The sequence below is a fragment of the Trichomycterus rosablanca genome, chromosome 5, assembly GCF_030014385.1.
Source record: "Trichomycterus rosablanca isolate fTriRos1 chromosome 5, fTriRos1.hap1, whole genome shotgun sequence".
Taxonomy (NCBI): domain Eukaryota; kingdom Metazoa; phylum Chordata; class Actinopteri; order Siluriformes; family Trichomycteridae; genus Trichomycterus; species Trichomycterus rosablanca.
Window position 1 is genome coordinate 1,771,468 of NC_085992.1, and position 12,069 is coordinate 1,783,536.

The 12,069-nt window shown below is 47.5% G+C and overlaps 1 protein-coding gene across 3 annotated transcripts in view; it reads left to right on the forward strand.

Moving 5' to 3' along the window:
- stox2a (storkhead box 2a) overlaps positions 1-10,796 on the forward strand; it is a 43,658-nt gene extending 32,862 nt beyond the window's left edge. For 2 of the 3 annotated variants that reach the window (XM_062995494.1, XM_062995495.1), the window contains exons 2-4: positions 2,678-2,830; positions 6,129-8,604; positions 9,713-10,796. In XM_062995494.1, the coding sequence (XP_062851564.1) occupies positions 2,678-2,830; positions 6,129-8,604; positions 9,713-9,914 (2,831 nt within the window). In that variant the 3' untranslated portion in view covers positions 9,915-10,796. The remainder of the gene's footprint in view (positions 1-2,677; positions 2,831-6,128; positions 8,605-9,712) is intronic. The other variant, XR_010012424.1, reaches the window with a different exon arrangement.
- Positions 10,797-12,069: the final 1,273 nt, after the last annotated feature.

A 12,069-nucleotide genomic window follows, 5' to 3' on the forward strand; every position in this document is an offset into this window, starting at 1 on the left:
GAGGAGGGAGGAGAGATCGAGACGGTTTGAGCATGTGCAAAGGAGGGAGGAGAGATCGAGACGGTCTCAGCCACAACAGTTGCTACCAGGTGTAATAAATCAGTAATATAAAGGATATTTTATGCTTCCGACTTTCTAGCAACAGTTTAGGGAAGGGCCATTCCTATTTCAGCATTAACAAGCTCTGCACAGAACCTTGACCTCAGCCCCACTCAACAGCTGTGGGATGAACTGGAACATGGACTGAACATCAGCGCCCAGCCGTACAAATCCTGATCTTTTAAAATCTTTTTGAATGGGCACAAATTCCCACAGACATCTCACAGACAAAGCCTTCTCAGAAGAGCGTCTGTTGTTCTAGCTGAAAAGATCACACAGAGGAAATGGGATGCCCAACAAGCTCATGGTCAGGTGTCCAAATACTTTTGGCTATATAGCGTACAGTGCTGCCAATCTAGAAATGGAACCAAATAATTACAAAAATCTGTGTTTACAGACCTGCTGTGTATACGTGTGCTCCTGTAAGGTGATGTATAGGTAGAGTAAGGTACTATTAAGTGCTTATAGGTACGACCCTCTTAAATTCACGGGAAAATGAGCTAAATTTCACAGATTTTTAAGGAAAAGAGCCACATTTCACATCAGTCATTAAATTACACTCATAAATTAATGAAAGTACACAGCACAGCTACCTTAATAGTTGAATGTAAACATACAGTAGTTGAATGTAAAGGCTCCGTCTCAAATGTGAAAATTCTCGTCCGTGTTTTGACCCCCTCCCACATGTCCACAGAATTGGTTGTTAGTTTTCCAAACTTCGAGTCGTGTTTTTAGCTGCTTTACTTCCACATCTTGGATATTTTGACTAATCGATTGCTAACTGAATTGCCGTAGGATTGCTAGGACGTTTCAAAGTGCAGATTAGCCAGTAAACGCGAGACACTGGTAGCACTTTTCCACCAAAAGAACCCTGGTTCTGCTTCTTGAACCGGTTCTGTTCGGGTTTCTTTGAACCTTGGTGTTCTGTAGAGAACCGACCCGCGTTTCCACCAGTTTTTGGGAACCAAGCCTACGTCATCAACGGTGGGCGTTACACAACGACAGTAAACCGTAGTAACATGATGGTGGAGCGTGTAGATTAACTGTGGGGATTTGTGCTGCTGTTACAGATGTTTATGTTTATGTAAAAAGCATGGATCAGCTGTCGGTGATAAGAAGACGTGACGTGTTTGTCTCAGTTGTTGTTTTCTTCAGTTCATTGACGTGAGAAGCGTTTTGTGCTTCACTCTCACCGCGACTCTTGGCACTAGTAACCGATTTGCTCAGCGCTTGACTCGAGAGATAAAACACTAAAGTTCCACGACACGAACAAACATCTGTGTAAAATAACCATCAAACCCAGTATAAAAGCTCCACATGTATCTGTGTTTAACTGGATTTACTTCACGTGTGCTGGTTCTGCAGCTCCAGGTTCTGAATCCACAAAAAGCTTCAACTAAATAAAGAGTAACGTGTCTGAATGTACTAACAGTACCACACAGGAACTAAACCTCTCCCCGTTATTACTGGTTATGAGTGCTCTATACTGGTTATAAGAGCTCTGTACTGGTTATAAGCACTCTGTACTACTGGTTATAAGTGCTCTGTACTTGTTATACGTGCTCTGTACTGGTTATAAGAGCTCTGTACTGGTTATAAGTGCTCTGTACTGGTTATAAGAGCTCTGTACTTGTTATACGTGCTCTGTACTGGTTATAAGAGCTCTGTACTGGTTATAAGTGCTCTGTAATGGTTATAAGAGCTCTGTACTGGTTATAAGAGCTCTGTACTTGTTATACGTGCTCTGTACTGGTTATAAGAGCTCTGTACTGGTTATAAGTGCTCTGTACTGGTTATAAGAGCTCTGTACTGGTTATAAGTGCTCTGTACTGGTTATAAGTGCTCTGTACTGGTTATAAGAGCTCTGTACTTGTTATACGTGCTCTGTACTGGTTATAAGAGCTCTGTACTGTCCGGGTCACGTTTACCGCGTCATATCAAACAGTTCATCGTTTTAAAAATATCAGAGAATATCAGCGGCAAACTGGCTCAAAATTTAATCAGGTGACTTTTAAAGATGAAAGTGCAGCACAAATGCGGTTTTGCAGTTTCTCAAACCTCTACACTGTGACACGCCCACCGATGACATCACGGTTCGTGCTGAAAACCCGAGTATTTTGTGGTGCCAGATTAGAATGCTAGTTCGCTGTCTGGAACCTCTTTTTTCGGTGGAAACACACGGAACCGGTTCAAAATCAAGTTCTCGAACCAGAACGGAACCGGAACCGCATGGGTGGAAAAGGGGTGTGGCTGGTTTCTCCTGGACAGGGTCACAGTGGGTTCCTGTGCCACTGCACATGAAGCCAGAGATAACAGGGGTCTGTAATCGTTCCTAAAACAAAATACGAATTCGACTTTTTATTTGCAAAACAGCTGAACCATTGGGGGGGGCTGTCAGTGCGCTCTCAGTGCTGGTCCCAAGCCCGGATAAAAATAAGATGGTATATATTTGTATGGGTGGCTTTCAGGGACTTATCTACAGGGTTCTAGGGTGCTGTGTGGTCGAACACCTTTGAGAGCCGGTGTTTTACGATAACGGTACTAAAACCCGTCTGTCTCTCTGTCTGTCTCTCTGTAGGTGACGTGTCTCCCATCAGCATGTCTCCCATCAGCCAGTCTCAGTTTATTCCACTCGGTGAGATTCTGTGTTTGGCCATCTCAGCCATGAACTCGGCACGCAAACCTGTAACACAGGAGGCGCTGATGGAGCACCTCACTACCTGCTTTCCAGGTATGTACACACACACACACACACACACACACATGCGAGTGTGTTTTCTCCCATATACACACACACATGTAACACACTATATAGCCACAATCTCACTGGACTTGTAACGGTGACCTGATTTTCCAGAGTGTGTGTGTGAGGGTGTGTGAGTGTGTGTGTGAGTGTGTGTGTAAGGGTGTGTGAGTGTGTGTGTGAGGGTGTGTGAGTGTGTTGTGTGTGTGTGCGCACTACATTTTTGGCCCGAGTGTTCCTGTAAGCGTTCGCTCCTGCGTGTGTGTAAGTGATTTGTGTCACATCGATCTGCGCTGACATCATCTGCTGTGGGTTTTCGGGAACAGTGGGACGAGAACAGATCTCTAATCGATACGGTGCGGGCGAGGGGTTCGAGGCTCGGTGATGTCATCCTCGAACCGTCCATCAGCCGAGAGGTTTCATGGTATCAGGGCTTTTTTATGTTGGGATGAGCCGTGGGGTGTTTAGTTCACCCCGGTGGTACATAAAGCTCCACCTGATGGTTCCTGAATCTCTGAATCTTCCCCTGATGATTCCTGAATTCCTGAATCTCCCCCTGGTGGTACCTGAATCTCTGAATCATTCCCTGGTGGCACGTGAATCTATGAATCTTCCCCTGATGATTCCTGAATTCCTGAATCTCCCCCTGGTGGTTTCTGAATCTCTGAATCTTCCCCTGGTGGCACGTGAATCTATGAATCTTCCCCTGATGATTCCTGAATCTCTGAATCTTCCCCTGGTGGCACGTGAATCTCTGAATCTCCCCCTGATGGTTCCTAAATCTCTGAATCTTTCTCTGGCAGTAAATGACTCTCTGAATATCTTTCTGGTTGTACATAAATCTCTGAATCTCTCTTTGATGGCTCCTGAATCTCTGAATCTTTTTCTTATCATACTTGAATCTTTTCTTGGTGGCACGTGAACCTCTGAATCTCCCTCTTTTGGTACCTGAATCATTGAATCTCTCTCTAATGGTTCCTGAATCCCTAAATCTCCCTCTGATGGTTCTTGAATCTTTTAATCCCCCCTTGTTGTACTCGAATCTCTGAATCTTCCCCTGATGGTACGTAAATCTCTGAATCTTCTCCCGGTGGTTCCTGAATCTCCCAAATCCCTGAATCTCACTCTGATGGTACATGAATCTTTGAATCTTTTCCTGATGGTACCTGAATCCCTGAATCTCCCACTGATGGTACCTGAATCTCCCCCTGGTGGTACCTGAATCTCTGAATTATTCCCTGGTGGTACGGGAATCTCTGAATCTCCCCCTGGTGGTTCATGAATCCCTGAATCTCCCCCTGGTGGTACGTGAATCTCTGAATCTCCCTCTGATGGTTCCTGAATCTCTGAGTCTCCCTCTGATGGTACATGAATCCCTGAATCATTCTCTGGTGGTACGTGAATCTCTGAATCTCCCCCTGGTGGTACCTGATATTGTGCTGGTACATTTAGGTTGGTGGGATCAGTAACCCGCCTCAATCCCAGTACAAACGTTCTGATTGGATCTGTTAGCGACGCACTTCCTCTTCATAAGCAGGGAGGCGGGATGGAGGAAGCGAGTCTCCACGGTTGCGTCATGTCGTTATGACAACTGCACGGTTATGATGTAATGGTGGGCAACACTTAACCCTAACCAGTGACGGCTCTGCTTTCTCATGCGTGTGTGTGTGTGTGTGGTAACGCTGATTGAGGTAATATAAGGAAGCTGGGAGTAGTGAGGACATCGTGTACTCTGTAGTGCTCGCTCCGGTCTATTGTACTCACAGAACACTCCGTCAGCCCCAAACAGCTGAATGGAACCCGGACTCCAGCTTCGTCATCGTCACTCCCCGGCAGTTTAGTTTTATTATCTATTATTATTTTATACATTTTAATAAGCGTCATTGCTTTAGGATCAACTGCGTCGGGGCAAATTAAAGAGGACCACCTTAAAAAAACATCTAAACTCGATGGTCATTATAAACACTTAAATCTGTTTTTTTGGACTTTGCTAATGCTAGAACAGGAAGCAGGGCCTTCCCCAAACAATGTCGAAAGTGTAGATTTATCTTACATAGATGAGTTTATGAAGGAACTGGGAAAGATCTTCAGATGTAATGATTTGTGTCTCCAAACTGAGATCAGAATCGTCCAGACCAGCGGTTCTCTGGGACCCCCTCGACACGAGTTATGCCTGGTTCACACTACACGATTTCTGCCCTGATTGTCGCTCTTCGGCTGGTCGGTGCTAGATTTGCCGGCTCGGGAGCAACTCGGCGTTCGTTCGGCGATCGAAACTCGGATCCCAATCGCTGTGTGTGAACTACTCAACAACTCGATCCAAGAAATATATCTAGCTCGTGAAATATCTGGATATGAGTCGGCCGACTGGCAATGAGTGCGGTGTCGAACAGCCAATGAGAACGCAAGATACAGTGTGAGGGGAAACGTAGGGGAGAAGTGTAAAAAGGTGGGGCAGGGGCGTAATATAGGTTATATCAGAATACATCAGCACACACACACAAGTTTTACAGTATTTCTGACCTTATCGTTCTCTACAAAATACCCACGCTGCATTGCAAAAAATATTTATTAACATCCAACTCACTACAGAACAATCCATGCTGTTTGCGTTGCCAAATCCACTCAGATTCATTTATTTTTCCTCTTTGATTTTACGCTGCACATCAGCACACAAACTTTGATCGCTCGTTACTTGTTGACGTGCATTTTTGGACGTGGTATCATTAAACCCCCTCGTCACTTCTCGCGTGTGTATTCGTGATAGAATGTACAGTAGTTTGGGAGACCAGAGAAGCTCGCCAGCGTTTCCAGTTGGTGATAGATGGTGTAGTGTGTGACCCTCTATCACCGATCAGTCGTGTAGTGTGAAACGTCTCCCTCCGTGTACCGAAAACACAGAGGGGTTAAACTGTCCCTGACGCCCCAATTTACAAATAAACGACGCTCGTATAATTACACCTTTATACAGATTACACATCAATGAGAGTTTATTTACATGTGAAAGGAACTCGGTTGGTTGCTCCGCATTTATTCGTCCACCACATTTGACGTTTTCTGTGAGAAAAGTCGTGCCGCACTGAATTCTGGGATTGCCTTCGGCGCTGAGGAGGCGTCGGACGCTCCCTCGTCATTCAGTCAGATCATCACTCAGAATTAAGGCGCCTCAGTAGGAGCATTTTAAGAGAGCTAAGGATTTAGACACGCCCTTTTCTCGGGAGTGTAGGATGACAGGAAATGCGTCTGTGTCCAGATACGTTCTCATTATGCTCTCTTGTCTTTTTAGGCGTCCCCACACCGAGTCCGGAGATCCTACGTCACACGCTCAACATGCTGGTCCGGGAGCGGAAGATCTACCCCACACCAGAGGGCTATTTCATCGTCACACCGCAAACCTACTTCATCACCCCCTCCCTTATTCGCACCAACAGCAAATGGTACCACCTGGATGACCGGCAGCAACAACAACAACAGCAACAACAACAGCCACAGCAACAGCAACAACAACAGCAACAACAGCAGCAGCAGCAGTGTACATCACCCCAGTCTGGCACAATTACCCCCTCCACGTCGGCCTGTGTACGGGAACGGCTCAACCACAAGAACCACTGCGACTCCTACAACTCGTACCGCGACGAGGTGCCCAGCAATCACACCACGCTCCAAAGGAAATCGCCGAAAGAACCAAAAGGAGATCCTCCGTCATACCCGCAGCCCCCGCCTCCCCCGTCCACCGCGCAACACCTGGCAGATCCCGACAAGAGCAGGACCAACCCGTCCTTCACCTACAAGACGGACACGTTGACAAAGAAGAAGGAAGGGAGCATAGGGGGCAGCAGCGAAAGGCAATCGAAAAAGTTCGGCTTGAAGCTTTTCCGTCTCAGCTTCAGGAAAGACAAGACGAAGCAGCTCGCCACCTTTTCTGCGCAGTTCCCGCCGGAAGAGTGGCCTCTCAGGGACGAGGACACGCCCTCGTCTGTCTCCATCCCTCGCGAGGTGGAGATAGAGATCATCCGGCGGATCAATCCCGACCTGACGGTGGAAAACGTGGCGCGCCACACCGCCGTCATGAAGCGCCTGGAGGAGGAGCGGGCGCAGCGCAGCAAAGCCAGCTCGTCCGCTCAGCACAGCGGGCGGAGCCGTCGCAGCCGGGGCCACCGGCGGGTCCCGCACGGAAAGTCTCGCTCGCATAGCAAGACCCGGACGTCTCGAGGGGATCCGTCGGAGAGCTCCAATCTTGATCTGGCGGCCGTGGGACTGGACAGGGATTATCGGTTCTTCAGTCACTCGCTGGTGCGCTCGCCGAGGGAGGGGATGTACACCGTGGAACGCAGGAGCGGCGCCGCCTACCTCGTTCATAGCAACCCCAACATCGCAGAGTCCTATTTCCCAGTTACGCCTGAATGGGATGTTTCAGGGGAGCTCGCGAAGAGAAGGACGGAGATGCCCTTCCCAGAACCTTCTCGTGGAACCTCCCACTCCAGGGTGCACCGGAGTCACAGCCACACGCAGGACCGCAAATCCCGGAACGAGCGGACGGACAAAGCCAAGGAGAGATCGCGATCCATGGACAACTCCAAGGGTCCACTGGGAAGCGGAAGCTCCATGTTAGGGCCTTCCGAGGACTACGATCGGAGTCCGGACCACCGAAGTCGCTACTACACCGACGATGGGACGCTTAGGGCCTCATCGCAAAAAACCTCCCATTATTCGCGCATCATGTTTTCGGCGGCTAAGTTCAGCTCCGAGATGTCTGTGCTCGACATTGGCAAGATGAGCTTGGACACGCCTCTGGAGAGGAACAAGAGTCGAGACAGCCTTCCATCCTACAGTGACATGAAGGCCCTGTCGCCCAAACCTCTGGCCGATGACTACTTCCAGTGCAATACGTCGAACGAAACAATCCTGACAGCGCCCCTGCCGCTGGGTAAATCCGACCACGACACTTTAACGCCGGCAGACGGGATCCGAAAGGGATCGCCGGCCGATCGGCAGACGCCGCACCTCACCTCCCCTCATACCATGGACTACAAAGAGGACACGTCCACCTCCAAGGGTTCCGGTAAACCCACGCCGAGCCAGACGCCGGAGCCGATATCTAGCGGACGTTTAATACAGCACCAACAACACAACGCAGACCCCGGGGGCGGCGGCGGCGGCGGGGGCGGCGTGATGGCGGACAAGCGGAAAGAGATCTTCAGCAAGGACACTTTGTTCAAACCACCGCACAGCGTCTTGACAATGAGCTACGTGGACGCCGGCTACTCGAAGCCGGGCACGCTGCGAAAGATGCCGCACATGAAATCGGCCGAGGTGCTCGATACCCTGGAATCACAGCCTCCGCCCAACTCCGCCCCCTTACCCACGTCGGCCCCGGGCCCTACGGGTCAGGAGCAGGGCAACCCGTCCGCGTCAGAGGCCGCCTTCGACTACTACAACGTGTCGGACGACGAGGACGAGGACGAGGAGGAGGAGGAGAGCTCTCACAAAGAGACGGCTCCTCCGGAGGTTAAGGGCAGGACAGGGGGTGGAGACACTGGTAGCACGGGTGGGGTCGGTGTTGTGGGCGGGGTCGGGACTATGCAGTGGCTGTTGGAGCGTGAGAAGGAGCGCGATCTACAGCGGAAGTTCGAGAATAACCTGACGCTGCTGAGCCCCAAGGAGAACGAGAACACCAGCAGCCAGAAGTCGGCGCACTCGGCCCGGCTGGACAGCATGGACAGCAGCAGTGTCACTGTAGACAGCGGATTCAACTCACCACGGTAAGTCAGTCACGGTCTCAGTTCCCATTATTAATACGGAGGTACTTTGTAACTCGACGTCCTTCGTGGAGAAATGTGTTCCCTCAAACGTCGGCTTGAGCAGTAAAACCTCGAATAAGCGTCAGATCCAGTGTTACAGCTCCACATGTATCTGTGTTTATCTGGATTTTCCACCAGTTTGTAGTAAAACAGCGAGTGAGGAATGTGATTAGTGGAGGAACTTATGAGCAGTAATAATGAAGAGAAGTTTAGTGCTCCTGTCTCCTTCTTTTACTACATTAAACCACGTTAAGCTTTATTTTGAACCAGAAGCGTTTTAGACTCTGGGAGAAGCTGATTCTGATTCTCACCATTTTTCAGAAGCTGGAGCTGTAACACAAGTTTAAAAGTGAAACAGGGAGGAGAATCCAGATAAACACAGATACATGTGGAGCTGTAACCCTGGATCTGACGCTTATTCCACACTGATGCAGATTCAGCTCAGATTCACACTTGAGCCGAGCGCTGAACGAAGCGGCGGTCACACACACGTCCAGTTTACGAGGAGCTTTGAGTTGCAAAGATTTTGAGTTTAGAGAACGTCGAGTTACAAGGCACCAGTGTACACTAGAGGCCCATCAGTATCAGCCATCACTGATGTTGGATGAGGTTTTGATTTGTAATGAATTTTGGAGCGTTTGTGGGAGGACAGGGTCTTTTTTCACACTGCTGCTGCGATGTGTGATGGCCAGGACCGGCCCGGGGAAGGGGGCGTCATGGTCACATGGAGGTTAGTCTGGCTCTCTGTACGTGATACGGCTTTGTGTGCTAACCCAACACTGGTAGGTGATAAGAGGCGGCCACAGATCGGACACGTGTCAGAGTGAGGGATGAAGAGGGAAAAATTCAGGAATAAATGTAGATTGATGTTAAAATGCAAAGTCAAGTGTTCTGTGCAGGTTCCTCCACATGAAACGACGTCTGTACAGGTTGCTGGAACTACAGAACCTTCCTCAAACCTCCACCCCGAAGTTGGAAGCGTATAATTAATTTATATCCCTAATTTTTCATCTTGTGTTTTATTAATTGACATGTTTTATAAAATGTGTTTCTTCCTGTCGTCCCTCAGAACGCGGGAGAGTCTGGCCTCCAACACCTCCAGCATCGTGGAGAGCAACCGGCGTCAGAATCTGGCGCTGAGCCCGGGACACATGGGCAGCTCGCTGATCGGTGCTCCGTTCTCCTTCCGCTCCGTGGCCGAGGCGCCGGGCACGCAGGCCGAAAAACTGCAGAAACCCAACAACTGCCTCGCCTCCATCACCAGCGTCTGACCCGGCCCGAGCCCGAGGAGAACCCACCAAAAAAACACACCGGGCCGAGGAGCGAGAGAACACAAAAAAAAACTGAAAACAGAACTCAGGCCGGGTCAAAGCACCTCAAACCTCCACGGGGACTGTTAAACCCACAGGTATGGCTTCCACTGACTGTTCCTACAGCATCGCAACAAACCACTGCAAAAAAAAATGAGAAGATAAAAACACGAAGAAATAAAAATACAAACGGAAACGAATCACGATTTATCTCGATCAGGAAATCCGAGCGATATTTTCATAACCCGGGATAGTCTTCAAGTATCTGCTCATCTTATTATTTCTGTTCGATTATGATTCTGTTCATTTTGTGTAATAAAGGTTGTTTTTTCATCCTGATGATGGATTAAGGTTGCACTCCTGACTCAAACCGGATCGGATCGTATCGAATCGAAACGTCGCAGAGAGGAAGATGAGGAAGAGGAAGAAGAAACGCCACGCCGGTCTGAAACCTCACGTCCGAGCGAGAGATCAAAATTCCATGATTCATGATGTTGTATAATAATAAATTTGAAGAATAAAATCATTCCTCATGACAGTTAGCTCTGTTGTTAAAGTAATAAGAACTGGAGTCATACTTTTCATACGCTTATTAAATAATAAAAAAAGAAAGAAATAGTACTTAGATTGACTTAATATAAAAGAAAACAAACTTATTCTGAAATTAAAGGATTCATCATTTAGGAATAAAAACGAGGACTGTTCTTCTTTTGTTTTTGCTTAATTTTCTTATTATTTTTACGTTTATTTTGATCGAATCCCAGATGAGTGTAACGTGTGTGACTGTACTGCTCTCACTCGACCAGTTTACCTGTTTCATTAAAGTTTCTATCTGACATTGAATCTCAGGTCATGAATAGTTTCTCTGTTAGGAGGAGAGAGAATCATCGCTCAGCCCGGAGTCACGTCCGCTCAGGACCCGCGTTCACCGTGTCTGATTAAAAACCTGCATTTGTGGACAAATCTGTGCATTTATTTATTTATTAGGGATTCAAGACTGTTTATTAAATGGGCGGCACGCTGGCGCAGTGGGTAGCGCTGATGCCAAATGATGTTGCATTGGAGTCAGTTTCCTTCGGGATCTGTCTGTATGTCTATCTATCTATCTGTCTGTCTATATGTCTATCTAACTTTATATCTTTCTGTCTGTTTGTCTATATGTCTGTCTATTTATGTGTGTCTGTCTATCTGTCTGTCTATATGTCTATCTAACTTTATATCTTTCTGTTTGTTTGTCTGTCTATTTATGTGTCTATCTATCTATCTATCTATCTATCTATCTATCTATCTATCTATCTAACTATCTATCTATCTATATATGTCTGTCTATTTATATATGTCTGTCTGTCTATTTATGTCTGTCTGTCTATCTATCTATCTATCTATCTATCTATCTATCTATCTATCTATCTATATATATATATATATACAGTGTATCACAAAAGTGAGTACACCCCTCACATTTCTGCAGATATTTAAGTATATCTTTTCATGGGACAACACTGACAAAATGACACTTTGACACAATGAAAAGTAGTCTGTGTGCAGCTTATATAACAGTGTAAATTTATTCTTCCCTCAAAATAACTCAATATACAGCCATTAATGTCTAAACCACCGGCAACAAAAGTGAGTACACCCCTAAGAGACTACACCCCTAAATGTCCAAATTGAGCACTGCTTGTCATTTTCCCTCCAAAATGTCATGTGATTTGTTAGTGTTACTAGGTCTCAGGTGTGCATAGGGAGCAGGTGTGTTCAATTTAGTAGTACAGCTCTCACACTCTCTCATACTGGTCACTGAATGTTCCAACATGGCACCTCATGGCAAAGAACTCTCTGAGGATCTTAAAAGACGAATTGTTGCGCTACATGAAGATGGCCAAGGCTACAAGAAGATTGCCAACACCCTGAAACTGAGCTGCAGCACAGTGGCCAAGATCATCCAGCGTTTTAAAAGAGCAGGGTCCACTCAGAACAGACCTCGCGTTGGTCGTCCAAAGAAGCTGAGTGCACGTGCTCAGCGTCACATCCAACTGCTGTCTTTGAAAGATAGGCGCAGGAGTGCTGTCAGCATTGCTGCAGAGATTGAAAAGGTGGGGGGTCAGCCTGTCAG